We start from the raw sequence: 24,408 nt of genomic DNA on the forward strand, positions 1-24,408 counted from the left end.
TTTTTTATACAGAAAAACTATATTTAATTGGAAAATGTTTGTCTAACAATAGAATTGTATATGTTAAAAATAAATTCATAAGAAAAGGTAAATTATGTTCTTTTTACTTACTAATCAAAGTATATGACTAGAACAATAATACATAGGTAGATTGATAAATAGATAGAGCGATAGATAGATTTTATTGCTAATCTATTAATTTAGATACTAAACCAGGGACCAACCAAATGCTAATATTAATAGATATCAAACTATAAATATGAGAAATGGAGGAATTGAAATGGTCACTTTTAAAAAAGCGTCTATATTTTCTAAATGTTTACAAAATGTTTGAATTACTTAGACTTTGTGACTGTAACTACAGTAATATAAAAGCTTAAAAAGATCTTGCAATAAAAGCAATAACAAATGAACAAAAACCTAAGTAAAGACAAAAAAGTATTGCCTAGCCGCTTTAACATCATAATGTAGTTAAAGAAGTTGTCCCCATAGAAGAGAATGAAAGCTGCAGAAAAACAGTGTAGAAAAGTGTAGAAATTTCTACAACATATGTAAATAACGAAAAGTCTTATTAAACATTCTCTAGACAGCAACATATAATCTATTCATTCGGGGTAAGCACTCTCCACACTGCAAGATTTGGCAAAGGAGGGGGCCCGAAGATAAAAAAAACTAATACAGCACCAATATAAATAAAATGTATCTTTTAATACAAAAATGCAAGTTTAACCACACACAAAAAAAAATACAAATGCCAACCTGGAAAGAAAAACATCCAAGACAAAAAACAAGCTAACAAACAAACAATAATAAAACCAAGTATGACATGGTGAATCTACTTGAGAAAGGAGCATAGAGTTCCGAAACGTTGTAATCTGTCATCATTATTAGTTAGCCATTAAAAAGGTGTCAACTACTGAAAACTACCAAGGTTTTTTTTTTTATATTTCCTACCCACTGGCTAACACGGTACGAGAACAAAAATTTTCCTCATGGTGAATCTAGACAGGCTTATGCATTTTGAGGTCTGTAACTTCTTAGTCATAGCAATAGATGTCAAAAGGAGAAGAAGGGCCCCATACTTCTCTGTGCCCTGCATCTATTTTTTATTTTATTTTTATTTTTTTACACAGTACAGACGAAAAAAATTACAAAGGCCATTGTTGCAACTGATAACAAAAACGTCAAATGTCTATTAGTATGATTTAACCTGTATTAGCTCATACCTACTTGGTCTCAAAATTGGGACCCTGTCTATGCAAAGTGGACACTAACCATGAGGCTGAACTGATATTTTTGAGAAGGCTTTTTCATAGACCTCAATAATATTTTTGGCAAGCAGAATCTACTGGCATATAAAGGTGTATAGAACTATGTAAAAGTACTAAAGGTAATACTTCAGTACTAAAAGAAAGCTTACATTTTGCAATGGTAAAGTTAAGACAATAGTTAAAGTTATGACATTTTTATATACTTTATTTTGAAAAAAAATTACAAAACAGTAAATGATAGATACATATTATTTATGGTGATTACCAAACATGGCAGAATTGCTCTTTTTCCTGTGTATGACCAATTAAAAATTGCTATAATTGGACCTAAAAATACTTGGAATTAAAAACAACAGAAAAAAAATATGTCCACCTGAACAAAAAAAATTTCCAAAATTTATAACAGTATATGATAAGATTATATATTTTGCATTATACAGCTGTCTTTGTTCTTCTCAGGATATTTTTAAACATGGTGGTTTTGTGTTGTTTCAAGAAATAACAGGAAAATATAGATATACAATTTTTATGAAAAGGATTCCTCCTATTTTCCCCCCAAACATGAGAGCCCCTAAGTCTATCAGAAACAGGCCAGTAGAGATGAGTGAATAGAATTTGAAACTCTAGTTTTGAATACCTCGCTCCATAAGAATGGACTTTGGACTTCCAATCCAAGGGACTTTGCCGGCTGCGGGCGCTTAACCCCTTGCTGTTCGCCAACTCTCATTCATTCCTATGGGAGCGACGTATTTAAAACTATGTTTCGAATACTATGCGAATCAACACTACAGGCCAGGCATTTATTACTTTTTATAACTTTTTGAACTCTGACTTGTGTAATAACAGCATATATAATGATATATCAAACACATTATAAATGTACAGAAATATTAAAATAAATAAAATTACTGTAAATAATGTCCAGATCATTCTCACTACTTTATAGAAATCAAAAACGTGTGTTTCACAAGAGCGTGTGAACATGGTAATGGTGTCAATGTTTTACCAAACCATTGGAAGCATATTTATGTGCAGTCCTTGACTTTGGAAAATAATGTTTTGTCATTTGTTTCCGAGGTGGCTTTATATGCATGGCTCCAACATTGCAAATCTCCTAAAAGTAATGGGCAAGCCATGTGAGATTAATTTTGCGAGTTTTATCCACAATAGACCACAAGGCCCAGGGAAGAGGTGTAAAAGTAATAAAATACACATAATCTCTAACCTATCCTGGGCTACCATGAGGCATCCAATGATCTTCCTCTGAGAACTTTGGGTCTCTTCAGGCATCTTGGGTGACTTGAGTGGCCTGAATAACAGGCCATAGCAGTCAAGTGGGGAATGTTGGTGTGATGCCATGATTACTGAAGCCCAATCACAGGCCTCCTATTATCATGCTTTGAGGTCTGAGGAAGGTCACATCAAACCTATTTTGTTCTAAACAGGTTTGTTTATTTATATTCTTTATCAGTATCGTATCTATTAACATCTTCCATAGCAGTGTACTGAAACTATTGTTATAAAAACCCAGAATTTTATTTATTTAGTAACAAATAGTTATACTTAATATACGTAACATTTATATTGTTATTTTTTTTCATAAATTTTGAACATAAGAAGAATTAAGATATAAAATATATAATTTATTATTTTACTAATACATAATTTTATGTTTATATATTATATGTATATATAAAAGAAGGAAAAATGCATTTTATATCAATAATCTTACCTTATAGTAGGAGTTTGACATGACCCCCTGGGGATTGACTTGCTCTTCATTCCCTAATGTCTGAGAGTTATTTGGTGTAAAGACAATTAAGTCACTTTTTGGTCGGACTGAATTAGAACTTATGTTATATTGAGTGTGTTGGGAATACATCCAGCTCCCGCCAGTGTTAGAGCAGATTCGGTAATTGTAAGTGTAAATCAAAGTGTAAATCTTTATATAGGCCGGCTTACGTGAAAAAAATAAAAAATAAATCATACTCACCTGTCCCCGGTACTCTGGTGTCCTCCCAGCAAGGTTCGGTCCTGCTGAAATGGCATATTCTCAAAGTGAAACTGCTTACCATCTATGACGTGCTGGATTCCTTCTGCTGAGGGCGCTAATTGGCGTAACCACAGGTAGTGACATCTCAGGCCCTTCGCTGAGGCCGCTGATTGATTGGGACTTCTGCCACACATCAACCCTAGACTGAGGAGACTGGAACTCGCTGGGGGACACCAGAGCATCGGGAAAGGGTGAGTATGAATTTGTTTAATTTTTTTCATTGCCCTAGACTTGTTAAATAATAAATTTAATGTCCAGTTTTGCCTGTACAGCCCCGTTAACACTATTAATTCATATGGTGGTAAAAATAAAAATACAATAATGTCCTATTAAGACACGCCTTAAAAAAATATCAAAAAATATTAAATAACATAGGGAATGTTTATGTTGATCAGAAAATGAGATAAAGAAAATATATAAATAATGCATGAATAAAGTGTTGTTATGTATTCCCAAATTGCACCTACAAGCTGGAAATACAAAAAAATTAAAAAAAATCCAACCTAAATTTGTTACACTAAAAGGAATACTTCATTAGTTTAGGATATGTTGAAACATGTGTTTTTGTCTATATATCAACCTATTCCACCAAAAAAATCTTTAGAAAAGACCATGATACTAAATCTTTACTGCCAATATTTATATGTGGTATATTGGGTAGAAATTAATAGTTTATTGCCCAAAGGCCCACACAGATCATGATAGGTCCTTCATTTGTTATTATTTTTTGGACATTTTTCTTACCTTTGACTTTTCTTAGCTGACACCAGTAAAAAATAGATCTAACTAGATAAATGAATCTAAACCTTAGAACTCTATAAACAGCTTACAAATTGCTAGAAATTAAAATATACATAAATTAAATCACTGTCAGCACAACAATAGTGTTTGCTGGTAACATTTTTTTCTTTTTAAAAGAACATTAAATAATAATCTCACACCAAACTAGATTGAAGACTGTTAAATATGTTATTTTATAGCTTTCAAGACCAATTACCAATTGAACCTCTCTTTGAATATAATAAAATGACATGATGATTATGGAAGACTATTAGTATCATAATAAATGTGCTTGATTTTCAAAAGTAATGTGCTCAGTTCACATTGATCTTTTCCAAAACCTATTTAATTATTTTCCTTTCTGTATTCTTCAGCAAGCTAGTGACAAATTTTGACTGTTTGATGGACATGACACTAGGAAGTACTCAGTAGATATAGACATTACCTTTATCATAAGAGATTTATTATGATTACTTGAAATCTATTCTAATGAAGATCAAATATGCACAGTAAATGTATATTACATTACACAGGTTTAGAGAAAAGAAAATATTTCATTCTGCCAGGATCTAGAACAGAGTGGGATTGTATTTCAACACAGACACTGAGTGAGATGCCTGTCTGAACCCTTATCTGCAAAATGAATTAGCTGACCTGCAAGAACAGGCAATAACAGCTCTGAAAGCAAGCAGGATCCAGAGAACTCAGCCCCCCTACCTTCCAAAGAGCATTTAGTCATATCAGCCATCCTGGATCAGATAACAGGACAGGGTCCAAGGAAATGCAGTGGAAACAGTGGGATGAATAATCTCACATAGCAGGCAAATGTAGCAGCATTGCTAAAGTAATGTATTTAGAAATGCTCTTGAACTTACAGTTAAGATGGAATACCCCTTTAATAATTCTGCTTTCTCAATCACACCAAACAAGTATTTGGTAAACATAACAGATTGTGCTTTTTATCCATGACTGATGTGATTCACAAGATGTTACTCTGGCAGATTTACATACAAGACCACACTGTAAATCTACTCTCGTGCCAGTACATTGAAGGCCATGGCTATAAAAGTCATTAACCACCCTATAGAATTTATTTTCTTATGTGTTGTCTTGACCTTACATGTTCAGATGTTTATCACAAGTTATTCAGCTTTTCTTTGTGACAGTTTATCACTAATCATGACACATCAATATCATGATACTTTGATTCACGTGACCACTGAGAGCCTATCATAGTCTTCAGCAGTGACCCAGCACCTGTGTTGTCACCCAAGAAGCTAGAAGAGACTAGAAAATTACACGAGAGATAATTAAACACCACGGTGGAGCCCTGGAGAGGAAAGGTGAATTTTTTTTTTTCCTACACCATTCCAAGGCCTCTGCTTATTATACTCTGTGATCTTAAGAGAATAATAATGATTCTTCAGTGTTGAATCCCAAATATTTTTGCCGAATTTGTAAAAAACCCTACTCTTTAGAAACCAATTTGCTCACCTCACCTGTTATAACCAAATTATATATTGATCATCCTATATATATGCTTTTGTTAGAATGTTAGAATAATGTGTTGAATTGGTTCACAAGAATATTCAATACTTAGCCAAATTAAAGATCAGTTAAGGATTCAACATACATCAGATATAGTGTCTTTCCCCGTGTTGTTGGTGAGATATTCTATGGGGGCAGTTACAAATGAAGTGATCATATGTTGTTCAAATCTTTCCCTGGCTCTGCCAATCTATGGTTTACAAAGCAAATTGGTTTAATTTTTTCATTTTTAAGGTAATTCTTGGTTTTGAAATCCAAAGATAATTTGAGATACATGTAACTGTTGGCATGGAATTCAAAGATTGGCAAACCACAAACATTACTGTATTCTGGAGCCACACGGTGGCTCAGTGGTTAGCACTGCAGCCTTGCAGCGCTGGAGTCCTGGTGTTCAAATCCCACCAAGGGCAAAAAAAATCTGCAAGGAGTTTGTATGTTCTCCCCGTGTTTGCATGGATTTCCATCCCAGATTCCAAAAAGACATACTGATAGGGAAAAAAATATACATTGTGAGCTCTATGTCGGGCTCGCAATCTACATTTAAAAAAACAAACAAAAAAAAAATTACTGTATTCTGGTGGATGAGTAGATAAAGATTATATAAACCTACTCTAATATGCCACCTACTATGTGTAGGAATTATTAAATAGGAAAAAGTATAACAAAAGTCAGATGTATTATTCCATAAAATCAGGCCCTCTAGTGGAAAAAGAAACTACAACGGCATAATGACAATAGTGTTACCATAATCCCAATGTGTATGTACTCAGTCATAGAAGATTAACTAACAGTATTTTGTATTTTTTAATTTTTTGAATATGATAAACTCTAAGATATAGTAAAGCCAAAATATTTGTTTTCATTACTCTTACCTTATAGTAGGAGTTTGACATGACCCCCTGGGGATTGACTTGCTCTTCATTCCCTAATGTCTGAGAGTTATTTGGTGTAAAGACAATTAAGTCACTTTTTGGTCGGACTGAATTAGAACTTATGTTATACTGAGTGTGTTGGGAATACATCCAGCTCCCGCCAGTGTTGGAGCAGATTCGGTAATTTTCTTTCAGCTCATTCACCTCATCTCTGTATTTTTGCCATCGTAAAACAGTGAAGACGATTAGAGTAATAAGAAAAATACTTGATATGATGCAGATTGCAACAACCAAGTAGATATTTTCATCAGAAAATTCATCACCAGTCACTTTGGTCTCTTGGTTATCAAACTTTAATTCTTCTCCAGACTCCACCACAGATACCACAATTTGTGCCTCTGCCGTCATGACTGGTTCTCCATGATCCTGAGCTACTACATGCAATCTGTACTCATCACTATCTGAATCTGTAAATGACCTCTTTAAAGTAATTTCTCCAGTCTGATGTGCGATGGTAAATGGGGATTTTCCAGATCCTCCAAAATCCTTCAACTTATAAAACGTCCAAGCATTGTATCCAGAATCTAGATCCACGGCCTTTACTTTAGTTATCAGGTGTCCGGGCTCTGCTGACTTGGGCGCTTTGATTGTTAGTTCAGAATGAAGTGGGGTGAATGTCGGAGCATTATCATTAATATCTTCAATGAATATGTTCAGAGTAAGGTTAGAGCTGAGGGCTTGTAGGCCGGCATCAGTGGCTTTTATGTGACACTGGAAATAGGAAATCTGTTCATGGTCAAATGATACTAAAGCAAAGACCTTCCCATTCTCTGGATTAATGGAAATGTAAGAAGATAAAGGGATCCCCTCAATTGTTCTTTCCCGGATTGAGTAAGTAATGAAAGAATTCTGTCCAATATCTGGGTCAAAGGCTGAAGCCGTATAAATATGAGACCCTGGTGGGTTGTTCTCCTTAATAAATACTGTGTCTACTGGCTGGATAAACCTTGGGGCATTGTCATTGGTGTCACTTATGTCAATTTTCAGAGTTTTTGAGGTAGAAAATGATGGCAAACCTTCATCTCTTGCAGTAATAGTAACTTCATATTCATCTTTCACCTCTCGATCCAAAGGTCCATTCACAGTCAAAGAAAAATCACTCATGAAAGCTGGATTTACCTTAAATGGTGAAGGTTCAATAATATAGCAATGAACTTTTCCATTTGATCCAGAATCTTTATCATGGACACTGATGATGGCGACTGTTGTTCCCTGGGGAGAATTTTCAGGAACAGGCACTGATAATGATGTCACCGTCATCTCAGGAGGGTTGTCATTGACATCTACAACAGTCACTAGAACTTTACAATGTCCCACAAGCTGTAAGTCTCCATGATCAATAGCTTCCACCTGAATTTCATACATTTTCACAGATTCAAAATCCAGTTTACCTTTCACTCTTATTTCTCCTGTGAACTTATCTAGAATAAATCCTTCCTTTGCCACCTTTGATACCATGTTGCTAAATTCATATATTATTTCTCCATTTCTTCCTTCATCCAGATCAGTAGCATTTAGCTTGAACACTAAAGTTCCTTCCACAGCATTTTCATTAACACTGCACTGGTAAAATGGCTGGTCAAACACTGGAGCATTATCATTAAAATCCTCCACATTAACAATGATATGTGTAGTGCCGCTCAGTCTTGGTTTGCCTCCATCATAAGCTGTCAGTGTCAGGTTGTGCACAGATTGCTTCTCTCTGTCTAGATTCTTTTTCAGCACAAGCTCTAAGGATTTGATCTGATTTATATATTTTTGGAAATCCAATGTAAAATATTCACTTGCACTGAGCTCATAGTTTGTGATAGAATTTGTTCCAAGATCTGGATCAGCAGCCACCATCAATGGGAATCGAGATCCAGCTGGTTTCATTTCTGATATGACAAGTCTATTCACACTTGAGGGAAATACTGGACTATTGTCATTGATATCTTCTATCTCTACATCTACACGATACATCTGCACAGGCTTATCTACAATAACCTGCAGAGGAATAATACAGAAGGGAGTATCTGGACATAATGACTCTCTGTCTATTGTCTCTTTAACAAACAAGATTCCATTCTGCAGATTCACCTGGAAATATTCCTTCTCATCTCTAGAGACAATATGTAACATTCTGGAATTAATCTCACCTATATCCAGTCCAAGATCCTGAGCAATTCTCCCAACAAAGGTGCCATGCTTGGATTCCTCTGGGATGATATAATGCAGCTGACTCAGGACCACATCCCACGTTATTTGTAACAAAAAGAAATGGATCAACCTGCTCCTTGCTTTATAATCCAGTCTCTGATACAGCATTTCTTAGAATCAGTGAAGATCAAGGTGAGAATATGTCCAAATAAGGCACTCCAGCTGACGGAAGAACGAGGTATACAGAAAAAAATCTATCATGGCCAGAATCCCTATAGCAAGAATTTCATTTAAAGATGGAGAACGGCATTTCCTCCTTCCTTGTTGCTATTAGTTGGTATGGAGTGACATCTAGTGCTCAATTTCTAGGTTGCAAATAAGGTTTGTATTTACAATTTTCTTATTTAAGAATTTACTTTTTGGAAATTTAATATTTATAATCCAGTTTTATTAAATAGCATAATTAAAAAATATAACATATTTATTTATTATTAATTAATACACGTAACAAAGAATTATATTACACATTGTATTAGTCTTGTTTGAATTGTTTTATTGTTAGGATTTTATATATGCAAAACTTTAGTCTACCAGTCTAGTATTAATTTATAAAAAAAAAAAAAATAGTGTTATACAAAATATATTAAGAATAACAATAGTTATAGTTGAATCAATTTAAGGATAATGTTGATTCCTAAATGTTGATCTTTATTTTATTTGATCTTTTGCTTTTCACACTAGTTTTTGAGCCTGAGCATACAAGATATAGTAATAGTGTTAACTAAAAGAGAAATAATGGTTTAATGAGCAAAATGAGGTTTTTTTTAAGTTATAACTTTTTTATTTAATTGTTCACAGAGCTTGAAAAAAAATTGATGCTTTATTTTTATGGTGTTGACCATCTGGTAAAATTGACACATTACCTTTATTTTGCAGGATAGTAAGTACAATCTTGACAATATACCAAGTTTATAAAGTTTTCATATTTTAATGCTTAAATATATATATATATATATATATATATATATATATATATATATTAAAAGAAACAGAGAATTGATGGCATTACCACATTTTGACACCCTTAATGTTTAGTTTAAGCTTCCATCTACAGAGTTGTGTAAGGTGTTTTATTTGCTAAGCAAAGCGTAGTGTATATATTCATTTTAAGGATTGTTTGGTGTTTATATCACATTTTATTTAAATATTTTGGGAGGTGATTTTTTTATTTTTATTTTTTTGCCACTACGGGTCAAATTTTTTATATTTATAGATTTGGAATTTTGTGATTTGGGAATACCTATTGTGTATTTTTGTTTATTTTTTTCATATATCTATATCTACTAGGGATAGGGGGTGAAAGGAAAGCTCAATAGTAATGTTAAATAGTAAATTTTGTAATCCAGATATATTTGGTACACTAAAGTGGAACTGAAACTTAAAATAAATCTTTAAATCCTGTAGACACTTCTGACCAAAGTATCTGAGCAGCTACACTCAGAGATATTTCTAATTCCTGGCATTGGTATCATATCCCTCATGTACGAAAAAGTAGAAACCTAGTGGCTATGGCACCCAATTTCATCTTAACTTCTGTAATATTCGAAGAGTGCATTTTCAATGTAGATTTCTGTAGCCTGCCACTAAGGGTTTAAAGTCAGTATGAACTTGTGTTTACAATTAAAAAAAAAAAAAAAACCTCAGTATGTTCCATATCTGAATGAACAATTTTCTAAAAATTATCTTTAAATATCACTCTCATTTAATAAATGTAACATACAGTAAAATTATTTTCTAAGCCAATATTTTGAAGCCACCAACACTAATGTATAATAAATCTTTACATTTTCCAGTTTTTAGTTTCATTCCTCCAGTCATCTCTCACATTTTACAAAACTTCTCTAAAAGGACACCACATTGAACAGACTATCCCTGACCTAAAACATATCTGTATGTTGCAATATTTTTGTCATTGTCAACTACCAAGTTCTTAAAGTGTCACATAAATTTACAATCTTCCACAATATATAACGCAATTATGTACTTGTCCATTCAATCTATCTCCATGTTAAATAGTTGCCATGTGAGTCTCCTTTATCAGACTTATTTAAATGATTAATTAAAGTTTTCTACACAAAATTACAAATTTGTTAGATCACTTATTTTTTAAATACAGAAAAACTTTAACTGGAAAATGTTAGTATGACAATAGTATTGCATAGGTTACAAATAAATTCATAAGAGAAGGCAAATTATATTCTTACTGCTTACTAATTAGTCAAAGTAAATGAATAGAACTGTAATAAGATAGATAGATAGATAGATAGATAGATAGATAGATAGATAGATAGATAGATAGATAGATTACTGATTGATAGATTTGATTGATATCTAGTATTTAGATTCTAAACTAGAGAGCATTCAAATACCAATATAAATAAATATCAAAAGATAATTCCATGCGAAATAAGGTATTTGAAAATGGAAATCTTTAAAAACATATACTTTGTAACTTTGAATTACTTAGGCTTTGTGACTGTAAACTATAGTAGTATAAAAAGTTAACATTTTGCATTAAAAGCAATAACAAATAAACAAAAAAACAAAATAAAGACACATAGTATTGCCTATCCGATTCAGAATTATAATGTAGTTAAAGAAATTATCCCCATAGGATAAAGGGACAGTCAATATCAGGGGGGGGAGGTTTCTTAATTTGGGGGATCCTGGACTGCAATGCCCGTGTTTGCACATTACAGCAGAGACTCGGTAGATATTGTGGTGGCTCTTCAGCAAACTATAGAAGATAAAAAACTACAAAGGCCACTGTTGGAACTGACAATGCTAAGAAAATGCCAGTCTATTACTTTACTATTTAATATTTTCTACCTTATATCTACGTTTTCTCAAGTTTGTCTGTGGGAAGTGACACACAGGCTGAGCTGATATTTATGAGTTATTTTTCTTTTAATAATAATAAGACCTCAATAATGTTTTTGCTAAGCAGAATCTATTGACATTTAAAGTTGTATAGAGTTTTGTCAATATACAAAAAAGTAGAAAAACTTTATAAAAATGAATGCTCAAATATTGTGATGGTAAAGTTAATACTGCTAAATAATAGTAGTGATGTAAAAACAGTTAAAATCTTTACATTTAATACATTTTAGTAAAAAAATAAATAAAAATAAATAGAGACTAAATTACTATACTTCCCATGTATGACCCATGGTGCAAACATTCTAGAACTCCTAAAGATCTGATGAAGGGGTGGTACTTGTGAGGTACCGGAGAACCCCGAAACGCATCATCTTAAGTAAATCTTTTTTATTGTGATACATCAGCATACCAGAACTTATTTTTACTGAAGGGAGCACGCTATTGATGTTTCTTGGGGGCATATCCCTCAATCACTGTCCTGTGATGTATGACCCATAAAAAAATTCACAATTGGACCTCAAAAAAGGAAATAACAGAAATAAATGTATGTCCAGCTTAACGAATACACCACTAAATTTGTAACTTTAAATGATTAGATTTTTAAACATTTTGTTTTTGGTGTTCTTTCAAGAAATTACAGGAAAATATAGCTATACAATTTTTATGAAAACAAATCCCCCTATTTTCCCTCACCAAAAACTGCACAAAACATGAGAGCCCAAAAGTCTATCAGAAACAGGCCAGGCATAGGGGCAACACAGTGGTTAACACTGCAGCCTTGTAGTGCTGGAGTCCGGGTTCAAATCCTGCCAGAGACAACACCTGCAAGGAGATTGTATGTTCTCTCCATGTTTGCGTGGATTTCCTCCCATACTCCAAAGACATACTGATAGGGAAAAAAGTACATTGTGAGTCCTATATGGGGCTCACAATCTACATAAAAAAAGAAAGAAAGAAACAGGCCAGGCATTTATTACAACTTTTTGAACTTTGACTTTGTGCCTTGTAACAAATAGTAATAAAAATTTTTGACTAGCCACATTATCCAACTTTATGTAATTACAGTATATATATATATATATATATATATATATATTATATATGTCAAACACATTATAAATGTACAAAAATATGAAAATAATAAAATGTCTCTATGCAATGTCCAGAATCACGCTTATTACTTTATAAAAATCAAAAACGTTTCACAAGAGCTTTTTTATGAAGCAATGGTGGCTGCCGATATCTATTTTGAGTATTACTTTATTTGCCCAATGTTCTCGCACTAAAATAACTTTCCATCTTTAGCTATCAAACACATTAGTCCAAAGCTTTCAAGAACAGTTATTGAACCTCATGTGAACATGGTGATGACATAAAACCATCGGTAACATTTTTATTTGTAGTCCTTGACTGTTCTTGTCTAAATTTTTCAGTACCATATTTTATTCAGCCAATATTGTTCAATGTGATTAAATAAATGATTGTCTCTCATAACTAGGCCTGCTGTGGAGCATGATATGTTTCTCTGTTGGCTTTACATGCGTGGACTCAACACAAATCTCCTGTGGTGCCACTTTATTGACTTTTTATACATACAAGGATGTTAGCAAGAAATCTATAGTGATGCCAATCCCTGCTAGAGATGCGCAGACCTTGTGAGATTCCTCATGGGAATAGTTATGAGGTTTCCCTGCAAGTTTTGAATAGTAAGCTTTCTTCTGCCCCCAGGGCTCAGGGAGGGTTTCTAAAGTAGTAAAATATGCATACTCACCTTTTCTAACCTATCCTGGGCTTCCTTGAGGCACCCAATGATCCTTCATGAACATCCTTCTGCCTCTTCTAGCCTCTTGGGTGAGTTCAGTGGCCCCAGTTCACAGGCCTTAGCAGTCATGGGAGGTGTCTCAATCTCATAGTATGACTACTGAAGCACAATCACAGGCATCATCATTGATTTTTTTTACCTCGCCAGCCCTGATATCATCATGTATTTTGTTACGAACAGGTTTGTTTATCTCTATTCTTTATCAGTATTGTATCTATTAACATCTTCCATAGCAGGGCAATGACACTAGTGTTAGAAGAAGACAGATTTACATGTATTTAATCATGAACGGTTATACTTAATGTACTTCATATTTATATTATTGTTGTTTTTTCATAAATTATTTTGAATGTAAGAAGCGTTAAGATATAAAATATATAATTTATAATATTACCAATGTATAATTATATATAAACTTAAAAGAAGACAACATGCATTTTATATGAATAATCTTACCTTATAGTAGGAGTTTGACATGACCCCCTGGGGATTGACTTGCTCTTCATTCCCTAATGTCTGAGAGTTATTTGGTGTAAAGACAATTAAGTCACTTTTTGGTCGGACTGAATTAGAACTTATGTTATACTGAGTGTGTTGGGAATACATCCAGCTCCCGCCAGTGTTAGAGCAGATTCGGTAATTTTCTTTCAGCTCATTCACCTCATCCCTGTATTTTTGCCATCGTAAAACAGTGAAGACGATTAGAGTAATAAGAAAAATACTTGATATGACGCAGATTGCAACAACCAAGTAGATATTTTCATCAGAAAATTCATCACCGGTCACTTTGGTCTCTTGGTTATCAAACTTTAATTCTTCTCCAGACTCCACCACAGATACCACAATTTGTGCCTCTGCCGTCATGACTGGTTCTCCATGATCCTGAGCTACTACATGCAATCTGTACTCATCACTATCTGAATCTGTAAATGACCTCTTTAAAGTAATTTCTCCAGTCTGATGTGCGATGGTAAATGGGGATTTTCCAGATCCTCCAAAATCCTTCAACTTATAAAACGTCCAAGCATTGTATCCAGAATCCAGATCCACGGCCTTTACTTTAGTTATCAGGTGACCGGGCTCTGCTGACTTGGGTGCTTTGATGGTTAGTTCAGAATGAAGTGGGGTGAATGTTGGAGCATTATCATTAATATCTTCAATGAATATGTTTAGAGTAAGGTTAGAGCTGAGGGCTTGTAGGCCGGCATCAGTGGCTTTTATGTGACACTGGAAATAGGAAATTTGTTCATGGTCAAATGATACTAAAGCAAAGACCTTCCCATTCTCTGGATTAATGGAGATGTAAGAAGATAAAGGGATCCCTTCAATTGTTCTCTCCCGGATTGAGTAAGTAATGAAAGAATTCTGTCCAATATCTGGGTCAAAGGCTGAAGCTGTATAAATATGAGACCCTGGTGGGTTGTTCTCCTTAATGAATACTGTGTCTACTGGCTGGATAAACCTTGGAGCATTGTCGTTGGTGTCACTTACGTCAATCTTCAGAGTTTTTGAGGTAGACAGGGATGGAGAACCTTCATCTCTCGTAGTAATAGTAACTTCATATTCATCTTTTATCTCCCGATCTAAAGGTCCATTCACAGTCAATGAAAAATCACTCATGAAAGCTGGATTTACCTTAAATGGTGAAGGTTCAGTAATATAGCAATGAACTTTTCCATTTGTTCCAGAATCTTTATCATGGACACTGATGATGGCGACTGTTGTTCCCTGGGGAGAATTTTCAGGAACAGGCACTGATAATGATGTCACCGTCATCTCAGGAGGATTGTCATTGACATCTACAACAGTCACTAGAACTTTACAATGTCCAACTTGCTGAACATCTCCATGATCAATAGCTTCAACCTGAATTTCATACATATTCACAGATTCAAAATCCAGTTTACCTTTCACTCTTATTTCTCCTGTGAACTTGTCTAGGATAAATGCTTCCTTTGCCTCTCTTGACAACATCTTGCTAAATTCATATATTATTTCTCCATTTCTTCCTTCATCCAGATCAGCAGCATTTAGCTTGAACACTAAAGTTCCTTCCACAGCATTTTCATTAACACTGCACTGGTAAAATGGCTGGTCAAACACTGGAGCATTATCATTAAAATCCTCCACATTAACAATGATATGTGTAGTGCCGCTCAGTCTTGGTTTGCCTCCATCATAAGCTGTCAGTGTCAGGTTGTGCACAGATTGCTTCTCTCTGTCTAGATTCTTTTTCAGCACAAGCTCTAAGGACTTGATCTGATTTATATATTTTTGGAAATCCAATGTAAAATATTCACTTGCACTGAGCTCATAGTTCGTGATAGAATTTGTTCCAAGATCTGGATCTGCAGCTACCATCAATGGGAACCGAGAGCCTGCATGCTTCATTTCTGATACAACAAGATTAAATACACTGGAGGGAAACACTGGGCTATTGTCATTGATATCTTCTATCTCTACATCTACACGATACATCTGCACAGGCTTATCTACAATAACCTGCAGAGGAATAATACAGAAGGGAGTATTTGGACACAGAACCTCTCTGTCTATTGTCTCTTTAACAAACAAGATTCCATTCTGCAGATTCACCTGGAAATATTCCTTCTCATCTCTAGAGACAATATGTAACATTCTGGAATTAATCTCACCTATATCCAGTCCAAGATCCTGAGCAATTCTCCCAACAAAGGTGCCATGCTTGGATTCCTCTGGGATGATATAATGCAGCTGACTCAGGACCACATCCCACGTTATTTGTAACAAAAAGAAATGGATCAACCTGCTCCTTGCTTTATAATCCAGTCTCTGATACAGCATTTCTCAAAATTAGTGAATATGAAGGTAAGAATATATCCAGAAACAAGGCACTCCAGCTGATGGAAGAACGATGTAAATAGAAAAAAAAAAAATTCTGTTGTGACCCGTCCGTGCAGCAAGATTTTCATTTAAAGATGGAGAACTGCATTTCCTCCTTCCTTGCTGGTATTAGTTGGTATGGAGTGACATCTAGTGCTCAATTTTTAGTTTGCAAGTAAGGTGAATATTTTTTTTATAGTTTACAATTTTTTTTATTTTATAATTGTAATTGAGTTAAATTAGATAAAAGAATAAATGAAAAAAGATTTAATTTTTTTATATTTACAATTATTACATACAGTGTAATGAAGAATTCTATTAGAACTTGCTTTAGCCTCATTTAAATATTTCTCCTTGTAAGGTGTAATATGCACCAACTAGTCTTAAAAAAATAGCAGTGATTTTTAAGAAATAATTTCTTCTAATAAATAGAATTATAGGTGTAAACTAGTTTATGCAGAAATATAATAATGTGCACATCAAGTTTACATTTGCATAATTTATTATATAAACTTTTCTTTGAAATGTAATAGTTACAGTCCAGTTTTATCAAATGACAAAAATAAAAAATAAATGTGTTCATGTATGTAAATGACTTTTACATTTACCAAATAAGTAGTAATAAATAATTGTAGTTTGTCGGAAATCTCAATCCATCTTGCCAGTATTGAATTTTAAAGAATCGTTCATTCTACTGGGCAAACCATACAAAGTGTAATGAGAGTAATGATAGTAAAAATAAGCAATGGAAAAGTTAATTCTTAAAAATTTACATTTATTTAATTTGACCTTTTATTTTTTAATATTAGTTTTTGAGCCTAAGCAAAGGAGGTTTATTAAAAGTTTGAGTTCGGCAGTAGTAACTGGAATAAAAACATTAACTTTATCAGCAAACTGTGTCCGTACTATTAATTAATTTGGTGTATTTCATCTCTAAATTTAAAAAATATCTTCTCATTTGACAGATTTTAAACAAATGGTAAAACTTTCGTAGTAGTTCAACACTTTAAAACCACCACCCCTGATGTAGAACAGATGTGTAGGTTTTTCAAGAAACTTAACTGTCTCTAGAAAGCTCTCAAATTCTAAAGAAATTTATTTAACAGGACACCACTTTGCACAGACTTCTCATGATCGAGAAAAAGATCTACATCGTGAATTTCTCAAGAAAGTTACATTTCTTCTTAATCCTTTAAAATACATTTGCTTGTTCTTCACTCATGTATTGCTGTATGTCAATTTAAAGTGAAGTCTCCAATATTTAGTCAAAACAAGTTCTTAGAGTATAATATAACTTACCATTTTCCATGTATTTGTTATGTTAGTCTCTTTTATCAGACTCATTTAAAATGTTCTAATTTTTTTTTTAGATACATTAATACACTTTGATCACAATTGTCTTTAATACAAATCCATGTTTATCTTTAAATTCTAACTTAACAATAGGCCACAGTTAAATGAGTTTAAATAAAGCTTTTATCAAAAATCACCCAGAAGGTCCAAATGTTGAAGTTACAGGTATGTAAGGTAAAAGACAACACTGAAATATTATTTTAAAAAAATTATGCCCACTTCCCTTACTGATATATTAATATAATTTGTAGACACATAATTAGATAGATTGATAGATAGATAGATAGATAGATAGATAGATAGATAGATAGGCCATATTTATCTTTAAAAAAATAATTTAAGGAGAAAATTTAAAAAATGTCTACTTTTAAGAAATATTTTAAATGAATATGCATATTTTTTATATAAAAAGATTCAATTCTATATGTTTGTACCTGAAAAAATTATAATATGAAAAAATTACACTTTCTATAGAATGCATTGACATTTTCCACAACTGTTAACACTTTAGATGCTGCAGTTAAAATTTTTAATGATCGTCGCCCTCTAGAACGTCATAGAATAGAAGCGATTGGATGCCATGACAGCCAAGAGCATATTGAAGGACTTAAATTCAATTCAGCAATCAGACCCCTTAGGGTTCAAGGTCCCTAAGGTGTCTGAAAATAAAAGAAAAAGAAAAATGTTTTTAAAAGTATATAAAAAGACAAAAAAATTCAAAACTTCAACTCAATCCCTTTCCCTCAATCATATTTCAAAATAAACATAAGCATTTTAGACATGCCCACGGTCAAAAATAATAAAAAAAATATTATCCCTTACAGTGAATGTTGGGCATAAAATCAAAATAGCTAAATAGTATTTTTTTTTTCCAAAAAAAGGATATACAAAAATGAAAATTGGATCAATCTTTAAGAGTTTATTATTCTGTGCGTTGTACTGGGAAGCTGGAAAAAAAATCAGAATATGGTAAAATTTAAAAATTATTACAATTTTGCCATTTTATCATTTGTTTGAACAGTGTTCATTGTGAAGTAGATATTACAATTTACCTATATTCTTAGGGTCAGCACCATCATGATGATTCCAAATTTATGTAATGATTTTATAGGTTTAAGTACCTTAAAAGATTTTAAAAAATCCAAATTCAAATTTTCTTTTCATCACATATTTAAGCTCCCATAGCTTTTTGATATTTCTAACCATAAGGTGATGGAAAAGCTCTATTTTGTGGGACAGGCTTAATTCTTTTTTTTATTGGAGCCATCATGGGTTACATATGACTTTTTGATCTCTATTTATTACATTTGTTTTGTTGGACAATAGAAAAATTTTGATTCATCCATTTTTCCCATTGTGGAATTTTTTATGGGATACATATTGGAATATTTCAGTAGTTCAGGCATTTTGTGACAGATTCTTAACAATTTCACATTTACTTTTCTTTATTTTTATATGTATTCTAAAAAGAGAGGGGTGATTTGAATTTTATATTGTCAATTTGAATTTATGTCATTCAGTCAGGGTCAGCATATTCCGCATAGCATGGTCAGTCAACTGGAGGAAGGAGGGCCCAATACTGCTCCATGTCCTGTACAATTTCTTCTACACAGAATAGAAGGAATTACTACAAAGGACACTACTGTGTTGCAATAGAGAATTTTTAGCCTCTGACAAGGGTCAGGAAATGCCTCTATCTTTTACTTTGTAATTTAACAATTTATTTCTCCAGATCCCTGTTCAGTTTCTTGGGACTCTTTCTGAAACACCAACAATGAGATTTAGGCTGTTACTGTCTATGAAAATTTTCTCATAGACCAAAATAGTTGAATTTTACCATCACAATATTTTTTTAAAAAATATTATAAACAGTAACACTCACTTTCTTATTTTTGTAAAATTGTCATTACTAAATAATAATAATAATAATAATAATAATAATAATAATAATAATAATAATAATAATAATAATAATAATAATAATACAATTTTAATACACTTTATTGGAAAAAAAATCACAAAGCAAATTTTTGAAATGTAACATGAGTTTGTGACTAGTTATCAATAATGATGAGCCAGACTCATGGTCACATGATTGTTAATTTCATGATGCATTAACGCAAGGGTCATGACATTGCTTTTTGCTTATAAGGCTTTGGTTAGCATGTCTGATTAATGTGTTGAATTGGTTTCATGAGAAATTGTATTCCTTAACCAAATTGGAAATCAACATACAGCAGATATAATGCCACCTCCCTGTTGTAGGTGAGATGTTTCTAAGGAAACAGTTTTGAGTAATGTGATTATATGTTACATAGCTCTTTCCCCGTGTCTACCAATCTGTGATAAGAAACACATTAGCTTATTTTATGTAGTTTTAATATAATAATCAGTATAAGAATCTAAAGGTAAGTTGAGAAACTTGTAAATTTTTGCCATAGAAGTCAGACATTGTTGAATTCGAGATCTCACCATATTCTGGTTCAAGAGGCCCAAGTAGACAAAGATTGGGTAGCCCTGCTCTAAAATGTATCCTATCATGAGTAGGAGTAATCACATAAAATACCAGAATAAAATTAGATGTATTGCTGCATTGTATCATTGCTTCTAGGTAATATCATAATATGAAACCTTATAGTGGCAAAATATGAACTACGCAGTGTTTTTTGCAGTCAGTGATGGTCTATTTAAATTCTCATAGTAGGACCATAAAACTGATAAAAACACAATATTAAAAGCATTGTCATATCAATTATCATACAAAATGCATTCGAACCTTGTCAAAACCAGAAGTTGAATGAGGTCTATCAGGGCCCCTTTGGATCTGTTGGAAAAGGTAGCTACAACAGAAAAGTGTTCCTGGTATTACGAGAAATCTAATGTGTAATTTTTTGTTGTTTTTTGAAGGATAATTTTAAAATGAGAAACAATAAGATATAGTGAAGCCAAAAGAATTTGGTTTCTTTAGCCTTACCTTATAGTAGGAGTTTGACATGACCCCCTGGAGATTGACTTGCTCTTCATTCCCTAATGTCTGGGAGTTATTTGGTGTAAAGACAATTAAGTCACTTTTTGGTCGTACTGAACTAGAACTTATGTTATACTGAGTGTGTTGGGAATACATCCAGCTCCCGCCAGTGTTAGAGCAGATTCGGTAATTTTCTTTCAGCTCATTCACCTCATCTCTGTATTTTTGCCATCGTAAAACAGTGAACACAATTAGAGTAATAAGAAAAATACTTGATATGACGCAGATTGCAACAACCAAGTAGATATTTTCATCAGAAAATTCATCACCAGTCACTTTGGTCTCTTGGTTATCAAACTTTAATTCTTCTCCAGACTCCACCACAGATACCACAATTTGCGCCTCTGCCATCATGACTGGTTCTCCATGATCCTGAGCTACTACATGCAATCTGTACTCATCACTATCTGAATCTGTAAATGACCTCTTTAAAGTAATTTCTCCAGTCTGATGTGCAATGGTAAATGGGGATTTTCCAGATCCTCCAAAATCCTTCAATTTATAAAACGTCCAAGCATTGTATCCAGAATCCAGATCCACGGCCTTTACTTTAGTTATCAGGTGTCCGGGCTCTGCTGACTTTGGCGCTTTGATAGTTAGTTCAGAATGAAGTGGGGTGAATGTTGGAGCATTATCATTAATATCTTCAATGAATATGTTTAGAGTAAGGTTAGAGCTGAGGGCTTGTAGGCCGGCATCAGTGGCTTTTATGTGACATTGGAAATAAGAAATCTGTTCATGGTCAAATGATACTAAAGCAAAGACCTTCCCATTCTCTGGATTAATGGAAATGTAAGAAGATAAAGGGATCCCCTCAATTGTTCTCTCCCGGATTGAGTAAGTAATAAAAGAATTCTGTCCAATATCTGGGTCAAAGGCTGAAGCCGTATAAATATGAGACCCTGGTGGGTTGTTCTCCTTAATAAATACTGTGTCTACTGGCTGGATAAACCTTGGAGCATTGTCATTGGTGTCACTTATGTCAATCCTCAGAGTTTTTGATGTAGACAGTGAGGGAGAACCTTCATCTCTTGCAGTAATAGTAACTTCATATTCATCTTTCACCTCCCGATCTAAAGGTCCATTCACAGTCAAAGAAAAATCACTCATGAAAGCTGGATTTACCTTAAATGGTGAAGGTTCAGTAATGTAGCAATGGACTTTTCCATTTGATCCAGAATCTTTATCATGGACACTGATGATGGCGACTGTTGTTCCCTGGGGAGAATTTTCAGGAACAGGCACTGATAATGATGTCACCGTCATCTCTGGAGGATTGTCATTGACATCTACAACAGTCACTAGAACTTTACAATGTCCCACAAGCTGAATATCTCCATCATCAATAGCTTCAACTGGAATTCTAAATATGTTAACAGTTTCAAAATCTATTTTGCCTTTCACTCTTATTTCTCCTGTGTGTTTGTCTAAGGTAAATGCTTCCTTTGCTTCTTCTGACACCATGTTGCTAATTTCATATTTTATTTCTCCATTTCTTCCTTCATCCAGATCAGTGGCATTTAGCTTGAACACTAAAGTTCCTTCCACAGCATTTTCATTAACACTGCACTGGTAAAATGGCTGGTCAAACACTGGAGCATTATCATTAAAATCCTCCACATTAACAATGATATGTGTAGTGCCGCTCAGTCTTGGTTTGCCTCCATCATAAGCTGTCAGTGTCAGGTTGTGCACAGATTGCTTCTCTCTGTCTAGATTCTTTTTCAGCACAAGCTCTAAGGACTTGATTTGATTTAAATATTTTTGGAAATCCAATGTAAAATATTCACTTGCACTGAGCTCATAGTTTGTGATAGAATTTGTTCCAAGATCTGGATCAGCAGCTTCTTTCAATGGAAACCGAGAGCCTGCTGGTTTTATTTCTGATATTGAAAGATTATATACACTGGAGGGGAACACTGGACTATTGTCATTGATATCTTCTATCTCTACATCTACACGATACATCTGCACAGGCTTATCTACAATAACCTGCAGAGGAATAATACAGAAGGGAGTATCTGGACATAATGACTCTCTGTCTATTGTCTCTTTAACAAACAAGATTCCATTCTGCAGATTCACCTGGAAATATTCCTTCTCATCTCTAGAGACAATATGTAACATTCTGGAATTAATCTCACCTATATCCAGTCCAAGATCCTGAGCAATTCTCCCAACAAAGGTGCCATGCTTGGATTCCTCCGGGATGATATAATGCAGCTGACTCAGGACCACATCCCACGTTATTTGTAACAAAAAGAAATGGATCAACCTGCTCCTTGCTTTATAATCCAGTCTCTGATACAGCATTTCTTAAAATCAGTGAAGATGAAGGTGAGAATATGTCCAAATAAGGCACTCCAGCTGATGGAAGAACGAGGTAAATAGAAAAAAAAATTCTGTTTTGACCCGTCCGTGCAGCAAGAATTTCATTTAAAGATGGAGAACTGCATTTCCTCTTTCTTTGCTGGTATTAGTTGGTATGGAGTGACATCTAGTGCTCAATTTCTAGTTTGCATGTATGGTGTAAATTTTTTTTACAGTTTAAGAATTTTTTTTTATTACTATTTACAATTCAGTTATATGAAATACGATATTTAACAACATTTAATTTTCTTATATTACATCTTGCAGTAGACTTATTTAAATACATTTGCCCTTATGTTGTAATGTGCACCAATGTCTAAGTTTCTAAGTTGAAGAATTCATTTAAAATGATACAATTATATTGATTATAAAAGAAAATTAAATATTTTTTTCTCTTTATATAACTTCTATAATTTGCCCTTTAACTTTTCACATTAGTTTGTTGGTCTAAACAAAGGAGGTTTATTAAAAGTGTGAGCGAGTCAGTGTTTACTGGTATTAGAACAGTAACTTTATCAGAACATTGTCCGTATAATGAAATAATTTAGTGTAATCCATGTTGAAATTAACAATTTTCCTAAAAGACTTTAGATAACACTCTTATTTGACAGATTTTAACATTCTGTAAAACTTCCCTAATAAGCCAACGGCTCCTGATGTAGTAGATATATATATATATATATATATATATATATATATATATATATATATATATATATATGACTATCAAGAAACTTATATTTCTCTAGATATTGTTCAAGTTTGAAAGAAACTTTTTTAACAGGACATCACTTTGACCATAATAGCCATGCCTGGAAAAAGATATGCATTCGCAATTTTTTTGAAAATTGAATTATACATAATCATTTCAAAGAAGTTTCATTGGTCTTCAACCATCTATGGATGGATTTTTTTACAAAGTGGAGTTGTCAACTTTTTTTGTCATTGTTAAATTAAACTCTTAGAGTATCATATAACTCTCCAGGTCTTCCAACAAAACATAAAGCAGCCATTGTTCTAGTTCAATGTTAAGCAATTGCTATAAGTACACTTCATTAGACTAATTTAAAATATCCTAAAAAATGTTATGCCCATATATATATATATATATATATATATATATATATATATATATATATACATATATCTTATATTTAACCTTTAAATTCTTGTCTCAGAGTAGTCTGTCTGTAAATTTTACAATTTTTTTGGCACAGTTAAAGAGGTTGTCCAGTCAAAGTGTAAATCTTTATATAGGCCGGCTTACGTGAAAAAAATAAAAAATAAATCATACTCACCTGTCCCCGGTA

The 24,408-nt window shown here is 33.3% G+C and overlaps 4 protein-coding genes across 8 annotated transcripts in view; all 4 read right to left on the reverse strand.

The window, feature by feature from the left end:
* The window catches only part of LOC142204139 (protocadherin alpha-C2-like), a 198,166-nt gene that overhangs the window by 140,858 nt on the left and 32,900 nt on the right, over nucleotides 1–24,408 (reverse strand). The gene's annotated exons all lie outside the window — the stretch shown is intronic.
* LOC142204194 (protocadherin alpha-4-like) lies at nucleotides 4,659–9,055 on the reverse strand. Its single transcript, XM_075275504.1, has 3 exons — nucleotides 8,664–9,055; nucleotides 6,525–8,570; nucleotides 4,659–4,673 (listed from the first exon to the last, which is right to left on the reverse strand). Exons 1-3 carry the CDS (start codon nucleotides 8,889–8,891, stop codon nucleotides 4,659–4,661), a joined length of 2,289 nt encoding a protein of 762 aa, XP_075131605.1. The 5' UTR covers nucleotides 8,892–9,055.
* On the reverse strand, nucleotides 13,678–16,352 carry LOC142204195 (protocadherin alpha-3-like). The gene is made up of 2 exons (XM_075275505.1): nucleotides 13,942–16,352; nucleotides 13,678–13,731 (listed from the first exon to the last, which is right to left on the reverse strand). The coding sequence occupies exons 1-2, from the start codon at nucleotides 16,306–16,308 to the stop codon at nucleotides 13,678–13,680; spliced, it is 2,421 nt and encodes an 806-aa protein (XP_075131606.1). The 5' UTR covers nucleotides 16,309–16,352.
* LOC142204196 (protocadherin alpha-4-like) lies at nucleotides 18,351–23,252 on the reverse strand. Its single transcript, XM_075275506.1, has 3 exons — nucleotides 22,814–23,252; nucleotides 20,675–22,720; nucleotides 18,351–18,359 (listed from the first exon to the last, which is right to left on the reverse strand). Exons 1-3 carry the CDS (start codon nucleotides 23,039–23,041, stop codon nucleotides 18,351–18,353), a joined length of 2,283 nt encoding a protein of 760 aa, XP_075131607.1. The 5' UTR covers nucleotides 23,042–23,252.

This window comes from Leptodactylus fuscus, chromosome 5 (genome assembly GCF_031893055.1).
Source record: "Leptodactylus fuscus isolate aLepFus1 chromosome 5, aLepFus1.hap2, whole genome shotgun sequence".
NCBI classification, from domain to species: domain Eukaryota; kingdom Metazoa; phylum Chordata; class Amphibia; order Anura; family Leptodactylidae; genus Leptodactylus; species Leptodactylus fuscus.